Source organism: Papio anubis, chromosome 11 (genome assembly GCF_008728515.1).
Source record: "Papio anubis isolate 15944 chromosome 11, Panubis1.0, whole genome shotgun sequence".
Taxonomy (NCBI): domain Eukaryota; kingdom Metazoa; phylum Chordata; class Mammalia; order Primates; family Cercopithecidae; genus Papio; species Papio anubis.
Genome location: NC_044986.1, coordinates 36622271 through 36634365, shown reverse-complemented (window position 1 = coordinate 36634365; position 12095 = coordinate 36622271). Strand labels below are relative to the sequence as shown.

The following is a 12095-nucleotide window of genomic DNA, read 5'->3' as shown; positions in this document are numbered from 1 at the left end:
AACTCTGCTTGAAGTGGGTCAGCATAAGGACCCACAAGAAGCTCATTTGACTGTGCCATCACTGTGCAGAACCACCTCCAGCAAAAATAACCCCACAGCTGACTGCCAGGCCACCCCTCTGAATCTGAATTTGGAAGACTACCTCATTCCAGATTGGTTGTTTTCATTGTTAAGATAGACCTCTTTTCCTCCAGTAGTCATCCTGTAGTGGAATAACGAAAATACTCAAGAGGTGCAGACTGGCTGCCTTGGGGTGAGGGGACATCTCAAAAATTAACTCTGAGGGCTTTGGGTTTAGGGATGATAGAGGTGTCATCACCATTCTCAGAAAAACTTGGCAGCCCTAGTAATCAGGATGTTGCCTGTTGGAAGTCTGGGCACTGCTTTTTGGCCTCCATCCTCCCAACCAAGCCCGGCTGTGCCCATTCCCTTGGCTGGGGATTTCCTTTTAGCAGTGAAATTTGCCACTGATTTTTCTTTAACTCAGAAATAGCAAACTGGTGGCCTACAGATGTGTTTTCTTTAGCCTTGTGTTTAAAAAAATACTTTGAGCTTTTCTTTACATAAAGATTGAGAGTTCTGACTTCTCTTTTAAAACAAAAATGAAAAAGATGAAGATTTGACTCTAACTCATGGTAAGAGTCAGCTGGCATGAGACTGGAAAAACGTGCCTTTCAGGACACCACAGCCCCTGACTGTCAGTTCCCATTTGATCACTGTTTCTTCACGGCAGGGGAATGGGTCTGTGTGCGTGCTGCCTTATCAGATGTGGCGACACAAACGACAGGCCAGTTGACTGACAGGTAACCAACCGACTGGCCTTGCGAGACAGGAGCGTCCAACCCCATTGGAACCCATTTTCTCTCCTGCACACTGTTCATTACATTTCCTCCAAAATCCCTAAATTTTTTGAAGGCACGGAAGTTATATCAACTGGCCACTTTCAAGATGACCCATGTGCTGTTAAGGTGTGGTTTGTATGACCATTGCCCTGGCCCAATTTTCCACGGAAATCTGTCCATGGTTGTGGCTCATGGTCCTGGCTCAGGCTTCCGTTTAGTGTCAGTGACCCTGCCCAGCCTGCCTGCCGGGGCCTGGCCTTACCCAGACATCCATCCTGAGTCCTATAAAATTGTGCTTGCAGTGTTCTCATCTGAATGGTGACGGAGCCACTGCAGACGTATGTGTGCCTGCTTTCTCCACCAATTTCTAAGAGCCACTGTGCTAGGGACAGAAAAGTGAAACTCACAGGACATCTGAGAAGTCACACTATTGATTGCTCTGATGGCTCCGAAACCCTCAGAGCCAGATTAAAGATGGGTGTGGCTCTGTGCGCAAACTTACAGAATGTCCATGTCACGGCAATTACTTGAAGGGAGATGAGGATGAGCAGCCTCCCCAGCTCGGCCGTGCACTGACAGACCCCGGGGGTCTATCAGACCCCTCTCCCAGGGCCCCCTCCTTCTTCAGGAGGAATGGACTTCAGGAAGGGCAGGGAGTTCCAGGAACAGACGTCCTACGTGTGTAGCCCCTTGGAGCCACCCCTGGATGATGGCCCATATGTGATCAGCCCAGAAGCCCTAGGAGAGAATGCTAGCAGCACCGGGCCCGCTTCTCAGTGGAGAAAGAGAGACCAACAAGGCAGAGTGAATCAATGTCATGTTCACATGGAAGACAACAGACAACATCGACATAGTCTAAAACAATACTTCCAGGGCAGGTGCGGCTCCCTCATGGGCCTGTTCTAAACCAGCCTCTAGGAGTCGATTCAAACAAGACTACAGAAACCCCCAACAAAACGTGCTACGACCACATAGCATCTGAAAGGCAAAACAAGACGCTGGATGTTGACTTTAACATATAAAAATACTATAACAAAATGAAATACAAATATATATTAGAATCTGTAAGTATTCTGTATAAAGAGATACTTTTGCGGTTAGGCTACCAGCAGGCAAAGAGGAGACAAAGTCCAGCCTTTTCCACTTCCTGACACCTTCACCGGGAGCCCCGGCCCTGTTGCCAGTGGTGTTGCAAGGCCACAGCTCCCTCGGGACGCACCCTGCTGTATCTCTTCATGTCTAAAATGCAGAGCGAACTAGGGGTCTTCACAAAGGGGGGCAAGATGTGGAGAGAGGACTTCTCAGAGGGGCGATTTCGCAGTAGCCGCTTTCCGGACTTTCAAGCGGAGTGTGAACAGGCAACGTGAGTGCTGACTCAAGTCCTTAGCAACTCGCTGGTTGATGGCCAAGTTGGAGAAAAAGTTGGTCCTGGGGCACACAGCTCTCCGCTCATCTCATGGTGGATTCCAGTCCTCAGACTGCACCGAGGTCAGCGCTGCTGTGCTAGGAGTCTGGACCATGTGGTGGGGCTGGTCAGGGGAGCCTTAAGCTCACATGGTGCTCCCTGGGAACAAACACACCAGCCGCTCACCTCCCAGCCCCATGGCGCCAGGTGAGGGGTGAGCATCACCTGTCTACAGGTACCCTTTCCACCTCCTGCAGAATGAAGAGGCCTCCTGCCAGTCAGTGCCCTTCAAGCCTGGGAATTGACTTCTCCAGGGTGGTGGGGAATGGTGGTGGCCAGGGAAGCTATCTTTCTCAGGGTTGGCGAGTCCCAGAGCAGCTTTCTTCCAGGGAAGAGGCAAGATGGCTGCTCTTGAGCTTTTCTGCCCTATCCAGCCCGGTGCAGATGCTCTGCAGGGTCCCAACGTGGCCTGGAAACTCAAAGTAAGAGAGGGATGCCATGTGGTCCTGGGAGAAGCCCCATGAGGCCCAGGCTGCAGTCTACTTGCGGGTGGGGCCAGACATTGTGGCCTTGCTCAGAGCTCCAAGCAAGTAGATCCCAGCCCCCTGGTGAGGGGCAGATCCTGCCATGAGGACACCTCCCATGTTAGGCAGGGCAGGGCCCTCTTCCCATCACAGGGACCCCAGGACTCATAGTTGCTAGGTTGAGTCCCCGTGGCATGGGACATGCCAGGCACCCTCTACCCCAGCTCTAGCCTTCTAATCAGCATCAAGGGCTCCCCTCACTGCCCTGGGCAGGGGACATGGGCAGGGGACATGGACACAATGACACTCTGAGCCTCACCTGAACATACACCCAGTCATACCTCCTGGTCACAGGTGGAGGGAGCCGGGGCAGAGACATGCTCACTGCCGCTGCCCACCGGAACTCCCCGGGGGTGTGCCCGCTTGGTGAGGCCTCTGGGGAAAGAGAGTGCAACTTTGCCTCCCTTTAGCCAATTCACAATTTGGCCTCACAAACCATCTTTCTACATTTTCACTGTGTATGGAAGAGAAGACGATGCAGTCAGGCAATCATGTACTCAGTGCCTCGTCCAACACTTGCTCCTTCATTGCCAGCAACCCTCTGGCCTGGGCCACTGTTTGTGGCTGGAGCCACCCCTCAGCTCAACTCTTCCCGGGCATCCTGGTCGTTCCTGCGATGCTCTGGGATGAGTTCACATCTGTCCATTAGGCCAGAACGCCCACAGTCCCCAGCCCTGGGTTAGGCACATATATACTTATTGATGTGATCAATGAAAATAGGTCTTCTAACTCCTCTGGCCTCCCAAGACCACAGTCGGGGAGTCTGCACTATTCCTTTAGTCATCCTGCCCCTACCTCCGGCCATTTTACAGCTGAGGAACCCGAGGCCCAGGCAGGGAAAAGTTTGCCCCGAGTGATAGAGCCAGTGGGGACTTCCCAATGCCTGGAGCACTGTCCCTTCCACTGCTCCCTACTGGCCTGCAGTGTGAAGGACTCTGAACCAGCTGCTCCCTGGTCAAGCACCCTGGGCCAGACCCTCACACCCAGTCCCTCTGCCAATAGGTCACCGACAGCTTGTGGCTGACTGGTGGCTGGGGAAGCCCAGGACCAATGCCCCTTCTGTGGCCAGTGTCTGGAGGCAGATGATGTTTGTTTACCTAGAGCAAAGAACCCCCTGTCCTCTTTGGTGGGGTCTGCCACCCTAAGCAGCTCCTGTGGCTGCTTCCTCCACATAAGTGCTCCTTGAAGCTACAGTAGTCATCCTAGAACTTTAGGATTCAGAGGCCTGGTCCTAAGAACCACCTCCACCCACAGCTTCGTTCCCAAGCAGTGGCTGCAGTCAATCCAGCGGGGAAGGGTCCAACCCTCCCTGGCCAGCAGGAGGCGGCATCCCCGCTCCACAGCCTAGCCTACCACCAGCAGATTCTGTAGCAGCAGAATGAACCAGGCTGGCTGCCCGGGGAGACTGAGAGTGCTTCGTGGTTGCCTGCAGAGGGGTAAGAGGCTTCCGGGGCCACAGACCCAGCTCCAAGCCAGCCTGGGCCACAGGCCAGAGGGAAGGGTTGGTTTGGAAAGCTGTCATTTTTCTTCTCCAGACTCAGGTAGCAGATAAGGAGGGGTGTCATCGTTCTGCACTTCTTGGCCTGACCTCACGCACACATTCATTCAACAAATATTTATTAAGCGCCTATTTGTGCAAGGCACTTCCGGAGAGGGCAGCCCGCAGTTCAGGCCTCGCCCACCCCCGCTGCCCCCAGCTATGGCGCAATTTGCTTTTAAAAGGCTGCTCTGGCACCACCCCATCCAGGAGGGCCCAGCTGCCCAGGAGCCGTCCTGTGATGACCTGCACCCCAGCCCAGCTGCTGGCGACTGTCTCTGCTGCTGCAGCGGCTGGGCCCCCTTGCCCACCCTCACCCGCCTGTCCACGCCCAGCGCTATGCGCAGAGGGCACAGCCACACTTGGTGGGCTTTTCCACCTCCTCGGCAAAAGAGGTCCCATCGCTGCACTCAAAGGTGAACTTCCTCCGCTTCAGCCGAAGGCCCTGGCAGCAGCCCTGGCCTGGGCACGTGCCCCGGCACTCCACCCATGACAGGGGGCGCGTGGTCTGGCAGATGGCATAGCCCCTCTGGACCTGGTGAAAGTCCCGGACAGGGTCCCCCCGGCACTCGGACTCTGGATGGGACAGACACCAAAAGAAAGCCTCAGGGCACACCCATGGGTGAGCTGCTGCCTCCAGGGAGGCAGAAGGAAGAGGAGGAGTAGGGCAGCATCTGTGGGGTGGATCCTTTGGCTCTCAGACCCCATCTCTGTCCCCAGCATACTTCCGCCTCCCGCTGACATGCACAAGCTTCTTCCCAGGGCCTACAGTCTGGTCCTAGCGCCAGGGCCCTCCAGGACAGATTGAACTGCCGGAGGGAGGCGAGGTCCCCATTGCTAGAGGCATGCAAGAGAGACTGGAGGCCCTGGAGGCAGTAACATTATGAAAAGGATTCGTGCTGGGGAGGGGATGGCCTAGGGGATCCTTAAGGTGCCTGAGTTCTGGGTTTCTCCAGCTTCTCCCTGCCCAGCCTTAACAGTCCGGATTCCAGCAGAAGCCATCTTGGTCAAGCAGGCCAGGGATGGCCTGGGAAGGAGTCCCCACCCCTCAGACTTCCTGCTGCCACTCCCAGGTCATGAGGTGATGGGGCCAAGGTACAGAGGTTGGGCCAGGAGCTGTTACCCTGGGTGGTCTCTTCTGCAAGGAGAGACCCCAGCCAGAAGAGGCACATACCCTGGATAAGGGAGCTGCAGGGCAAACTGGGCCAGGAGAGACCGGGAGCAGTGCCCAGAGGGTGAAGGGACCCTGAAAGCCCCATAGCAGCCCATGGTACCGGGCTGGGGGAGGACAGAAGGGCTGCCGAGGTTGGGAGGAAGAAAGAGTCAAATTGCTAAAGCAATTTGTGGGGGACCCTGGGGAGTGCACATCAGGAGGGGGGCCCCTGACCTTGCTCACACAGCTCGCCCGAAAAGCCGGGGTCACACACACAGTGTGCCCCCTTGGTGGCTGAGGCCTGGCAGTGGCCATGCAGGCACTGCAGGCCTCTACAGGGCTCTGCCAGGGCCCTGGCCTGGTTGCACAGGGCCCCCGAGTACCCATCCTGGCACTGGCAGCTGTAGGAAAGAGCGTCGAGGGGCACACATTGCCCATGGACACACCTGCAGGGGACAGAGAAAAGCGCTGTGAGGACAAACCCAGCCAAGCCCCACCTGACGCAGCCCACCCGGTCCTGACTTCACAGGTCTTTATTCTGTTCCCAAGATTGAAACAAAGGGAGTTGCATGCAACTCCAGTGCCCCAGGCTCACTTGTGGCCGTGGCAGGGACCATCAGCAGGCTGGTCACAGTGCAGGCCCACCCAGCCGGCCTCGCAGTGGCACATGGGCCCTGGGGTGGCATTGGGCTGGCAGATGCCATGCAGGCAGTAGAGCTTGAGGCAGGGTTCGCAGCCTGGCACCACGCCTGGCTTCATCTGAGTCTTGGTGAAGTCCTGCAGCTCGTTGTTGATGTATAGGTTTCGGATGCAGCCGTGGAAGCCAGTGCCATTGAGGATCTGCCACAGGCGGAAGGCAGCTGAGTTGACATCCACGGGCATCCCTGGGGTAGGGGAGAGAGCATAGCTGGGCTGAGTCAGGCTCGGGCTATGCCGGGCACCCACCTCTGAGGTCTAGGCAGCTCCATGGCCTTCCCTCATGCCTGCGGCCTCTGTCCTTCATCTCTGCAACCCTGATCCAAGGTCCTCTGCCACCTTGGAGGGCCCAGGCTCCTTTCCCAGAAGAAAGGGAAAAGCTGCTTCCTCTGTGATTGGAGCTGGGGTGTCAGGCCTGGTGGTGGCCAGCTGCTGCGTGCGGCTCTGAGGTGCCTGTTCCTAAAATCTGGCTGCCCTCGCCAAGGCGCCTTCTCTACCTGGGACACCAGCTTTTACCTCCCGGAGACCCCAGCCGTAGCAAAGGGGCGGAGCCGAGACATCATGTGTGCCGCTGGATCACTGCTTTTGTGGCTGTCCCTTCTCAGCAGCCCTCTGAAGTAGGGCTTGTTAAGCCCCATTTGACAGATGCTCATGACTGGCCTGAAGCTGCACAAGGAATAAGCTGCGGAGCTGGGCTGAGACCCAGGGCCATCCCTCACCTCTGCCCCAGCCTCAGCACGCCCCCCACAGGGTGTGGAGACAGCCCCGCTGCATCCAACAGCCTGCTTGTCAAGACCGAGAAATGCTTGCAGGTGGTCGATGGGGTCATCTAGCCTGCAAAGCCTCTAAGGCCAGCCCAGGCAGTCCCTGGTTGATGCAGGGACTCCAAACCTGAGTCTTCTTGCAGTGGCTCTGGGCCTCTGAGGGCCCCAAGACTGGGAATGGACCCTAAGCCACTGAAAAGCCCCTTCTAGCCCAAAACCAAGAGGAAAGGTGCCCAATGTGTCACAGACAGCCTGGACAGTCCCAGGACCTCTCCTAAGCCAGGCCTTGCACCCAACCCAAGCGTCTATCCTTCTTGGTCAGTCTGGGCCAGGCAGAGAGCAGCTGGGCCTCCAGGCAGTGAGGCCAGTCCACCTGCAGCTTGGCCACCACCAGGACCATCTTCCCACTTGGCATTTCCCACAGTGCAGTGCCTAGGCACCAGCTTTCCTGGCTGGCCTCAGGCCAGAGAGCAAAAGAGACCCCGCCAGGGCCAGGTCCTCACCTCCCACATAGAGTGGCGCCTCGCTGTTGAGCGTGTAATGTTTGCCAAAGTTGTCCATGGTCATGGGGCTCCCACCATCAATGGAGAGATTCACCATCTGGTCAAAGGCGACCAGCTCAACAGTGTGGAACTGCCCGTCATTGATCGTCTCAGCACTGGAAGAAGAGGGGGTTCCCCATCCCAGGGAGTGGGTGTCAGTCTGGACCATCCCTGCCTGGGCACTTCCCCAGAAACACCAGCAGGTTCTCCCCAGGAGACCAAATCTCTAAGGAAAAGGACTGTGGGGGCTCAATGGCCTATAACCCGATCCCTCTTATTCCCCTTCTTGGACTCCCTGGGGAAGGCTGAGAGGTTTGAGGCAGGGGTCTCAAACTTATGAGTCTCCTCCTCCCCATTAGGGAGCCTCCTCTAAGGTGGTAGTGGGTTGGGGAAGGACGGAGCCACTGCACAGGCCTCAGAGACCTCAGACCCAAACTGGGGCTAAACCAGATGGTTCAAGTGTCCTTCAAACTCAGCCCAGGTTTCTAGAGGTCTCGATAACCACCTGCTTTTGGCCCAGGAGACCTCGCCCTGGCAGTCCCGTACCCCTGAGGGCAGCTGGGGGGCATGAGGAAGCCCTACCTGTAGATGGCAGAGCTGGGGTAGCTGCCTGGGTCGTAGCTGACACGCACATGGCCCTGGTACAGCTCAACTGCAATGTGGTCGTTGTCCCCGTTGTACAGAAGGATCCCATTGTCCTCTGCCGTGGAGACCTGATGGGCAGTGGCACTTTCTCTCCCACCCCACCCCATGCAGCAGCAGCACAGGCTAGCAGGTGGGGCAGAGAGGGCACCCAAGATTGGAAGAGAGATGCTCTGTGCAGAGCTCTCTTCCCCCACCTGGCCAGCCTCCCCAAGGCCATTCCTCCAGGGGGCACCAACAGGGGCTGCAGCCTCTGGTTCAAGCCCCATCCACTGCCAGCCTGGCCAGGTCTGGGCAGGGAAGGGTGACGGGCCACTGAGGCCTGGAAACTCTGTGCCAGGAAAAGCAGCCAGGAGACCTCAGGACAATCTTCCCAGAGAAGAAAATTAGACTGGGACCCCTGTCTGGAGGGTGTGGGTAGCCCTGTTCTGTGGGCCTTGGGGAGCTAGCTGCTGAGTGGGGGAACTACAGAGAGGACAAGTTCAGGAAGGCTCTCTGACAGCCAGAGTCATCCAAGCCTAGTGGAAGGAGCCACTCAGAAGGTAGTGTCTGTCACTGGAACCGTGCAAGCAAAAGTGAGATCTTTGCCTCAGGAGGGAGATCCCTCTAAGATGCTGTAGGAGCCATGATCATTTTTCCCTCTCTTGTCCTCCTCCCTCCATTTCTTCTGGTAAAGACCCTGAGCCCCCTGGTCTGTGGAGCTGGGCACATGACCCAGGCTGTCTAGTCATACTGTCCCATCTCCTTGGACTCAGCGGCTGGTTCAGAGATGGGCATGTGACTAACGCCAGGCCAATCAGAGATCTTCCTTGAGCTGACCAAATTAGAGCTGGCAAGGAAGAGCCTTTGTAAATCACTGTCCGGTAAAAGATGAGGATAAACCAAGGACGTGCCCGAGGCAATGGCTGGTTATGGTTTTGGTGAATTTTATTTTTGGCGGTTAGGCTAGCTGTTGTCTTGCCATGTAGACTATGTAAGTGGATAGGATGTTGGAGATGTGACGTAGGGGAAGAGAGCAGAATGCACATGTTTGAGAGGCTGAAGAGTTCTGAGAAAAAAGGAAAAGAGGACAAAAGAGAGGGAAGAAAGATGTGGCATTTGTGACAGGGAATGGAATTCAAGGGAAAGAGAAAGATGACTAAAGGAGAGTTTAACGTTCTTTATCATGTGCTGTGCAATATAAGCCACTCTCCTCTCCATCCCCCAAAAATATTTAGCAAAATATTGATATATTTCATCAATGCTGTTGAAGTGGGACTTGCTTTATTTTCCCCTCAATAGGAAGATGTTCTGAGATGGAACTGAAGGCATGAAAAGGACAATTTAAGGGACCCTAGGGACATACGGTTAAAGGTATAAGCCCAAAGTTAATTCTGGCCACGTTCCAGCCACACGTAGAAAGCCTGTCTGCAGCACTGGAGGCAGACACTGAGGAGCAGCCTCCTCAAGAAATGGGACAAGAAATGGTGGGAGCGGAGGATGGCAAGTTTGGTTTTCTGGATTCAGTTACCCATGAGACCACGTCCACCCCTGCCCTGGTTTTGTGACACTATAACCTTTCTAATTGTGCTTAAATCAGTTCAAGCCGAGATTTTGATACCCATATGCAAAAAGTTTTGATTACACAGAGTCCTTCCAGTTCCCCAGGCACCATGCAGGGATGCATCTTGATGCTCTGGCCTAAGCCAGGGTCCCCTGCTCCCTGACTCCCCTCTGTGACCAAGCCCCCTGGCACGCACCTGCAATGTGATGTTGGCCCGTGGCCAGTTTTGCAGGTCAGTGAACTGCAGGTAAGTGTCCCGGTCCACAAAGTTGACACTGAGCAGCTTCTCACACTCAGGGCCACCGAAGCCTGGGAGGCACTGGCACACGGGCCTGTTGCCCTGGTCCACACAGTTGGCCCCATTCTGGCACTCAGTCCCCTCACAGGGGCTCTTGGGGGTAGGCAGATGGGGAGGGATCTCACAGAGCTGTCCACTGGGAGGAAAGGACACAAGTCAGAGAGGGCTGAGGAGGAAGGGGGTATCTTCCTCTCCCATAGCCCTGGAGAGAAATACACTAAACATCTTGAGAAAATGGATTCTTAAAGTGACAGAAGATGCTCCTAATAAACACTTTTCATGAGAGAGCTAAGAGCCAGAAGGATACCAGGATACAAGTATGGTCCCTGGTCCAGCAGCATCAACATTACCTGGACACTTGATAGAAATGGGAAACCCACTGAATCTGCTTTTTAACAAGATCCAAGGTGATTACTGACAATGTCAACAACTCTGCAAGCCAGATTTTACTATATACATTTTACAGAAAAGAAAACTGAGATTTAAGACACAAGCATAAAGAGGAAAGAGTCAAGTTACTAAAATAAGAAATAAAAGAAGGGACATTACTACCAACCTTATAGAAATACAATGAATTATAAAGGAATACTATGAACAATGATATACCAACAAACTAGATAACATAGATGAAATGCACAAATTCCTAGAAATATGCAAACTACCAAAACTGAACCAAGAAAAAAATAGAAAATATGAATAGACCTATAACTAGTAAAGAAATTGAATTAGTAATCAGAAAATTCCCAGGCCCAGATAGTTTAACTGGTGAATTCTACCAACCATTTAAAAACAATAAATACCAATTCTTCACAAACTTGTCCAAAAAATAAAAAATGAAGGAACATTTTCTAACTCATTCTATGAGACCAGCATTACCCTGATACCAAAAACAAAGACATCACAACAAAAGATATCACAAAAAACTACAGACCAATATCTATTATAAATATTGTCACCAAAATCCTCAACAAATTACTAGCAAATCAAGTACAGCATAAAAAGGATTGTATACAATGACCAAGTGAGATTCATGCCAGAAATGCAAGGCTGGTTTGACCTCTGAAATTCAATTAATGGAATATATGACATTGATAGATGAAAAAGCAAAAAAAAAAAAAAAAAAAAAAAAAGTTCATCTCAATAGATGCAGAAAATGCATTTGACAAACTTCAACATTCCTTCATGATAAAGACACTCCACAGACTAGGAATAGAAGTGAACTGCATCAACCTGATAAAGGGCATCTACAAAAAACACACAACTGACATCAAACTTAATAAATGAGAGACTGAATTTTTTCCTCCTAAGATTAGGAACAACACAAGGATATTTGCTATCACAATTTCTATTCAATATTTTACTGGAGGTTCTAGCCGTGGCACTTAGGAAAAAGGGAAAGGAAAAAAAAGGAATGAAGGAAGAAGGGAGGGAGAGGGAGGGAGGGAGGAAGGGAGGGAGAGAGGGAAGGCAGGAAAGCAGGAAGGAAGGCAGGCAGGCAGGCAGGAAGGAAGGCAAGCAAGGGAAGGAGAGAAGGAAGGAGAAATAAAATGTATCCAGATGACATGATCTTGTATAAGAAAATCCTACAGAGTCCATTAAAATGCTATTAGAATTAATGAAATAATTCAGCAAGATTGTAGAATACCAGATTAATGCACAAAAATCAAACAAAAAATGAAATTAAGAAAACAATTCCTTTATAATACATCAAACAATAAAATACTTAAGAATAAATTTTTTAAGTGCAAAACATATACTTTGAAAACTATAAAATGTTGAAAGAAATTAAAGAAGATCTAAATAAATGGAAAGGCATTCATGTTCATGGATCAGTATGCTAATATTGTTAAAATGGCAATACTGGGCCAGGCATGGTGGCTCACACCTGTAATCCCAGCACTTTGGGAGGCTGAGATGGGTGGATCACCTGAGGTCAGGAGTCCAAGATCAGCCTGGCTAACATGGTGAAAACCAGTTTCTACTAAAAATACAAAAAATAAGCCAGGCGTGGTGGCACACACCTATAATCCCAGTTACTCAGGAGGCTGAGGCAGGAGAATTGCTTGAACCTGGGAGGCAGAGGTTGCAG

The 12095-nt window shown here is 52.6% G+C and overlaps 1 protein-coding gene across 2 annotated transcripts in view; it reads right to left on the bottom strand.

The window, feature by feature from the left end:
* Positions 1-1642: 1642 nt before the first annotated feature.
* Positions 1643-12095, bottom strand: part of SLIT1 (slit guidance ligand 1) — a 188442-nt gene continuing 177989 nt past the window's right edge. For both annotated transcript variants that reach the window (XM_003904064.5, XM_009215076.4), the window contains 6 exons: positions 9905-10142; positions 8106-8236; positions 7485-7639; positions 6117-6405; positions 5756-5967; positions 1643-4944 (listed from right to left, as the gene is read on the bottom strand). In XM_003904064.5, the coding sequence (XP_003904113.3) occupies positions 4706-4944; positions 5756-5967; positions 6117-6405; positions 7485-7639; positions 8106-8236; positions 9905-10142 (1264 nt within the window). In that variant the 3' untranslated portion in view covers positions 1643-4705. The remainder of the gene's footprint in view (positions 4945-5755; positions 5968-6116; positions 6406-7484; positions 7640-8105; positions 8237-9904; positions 10143-12095) is intronic.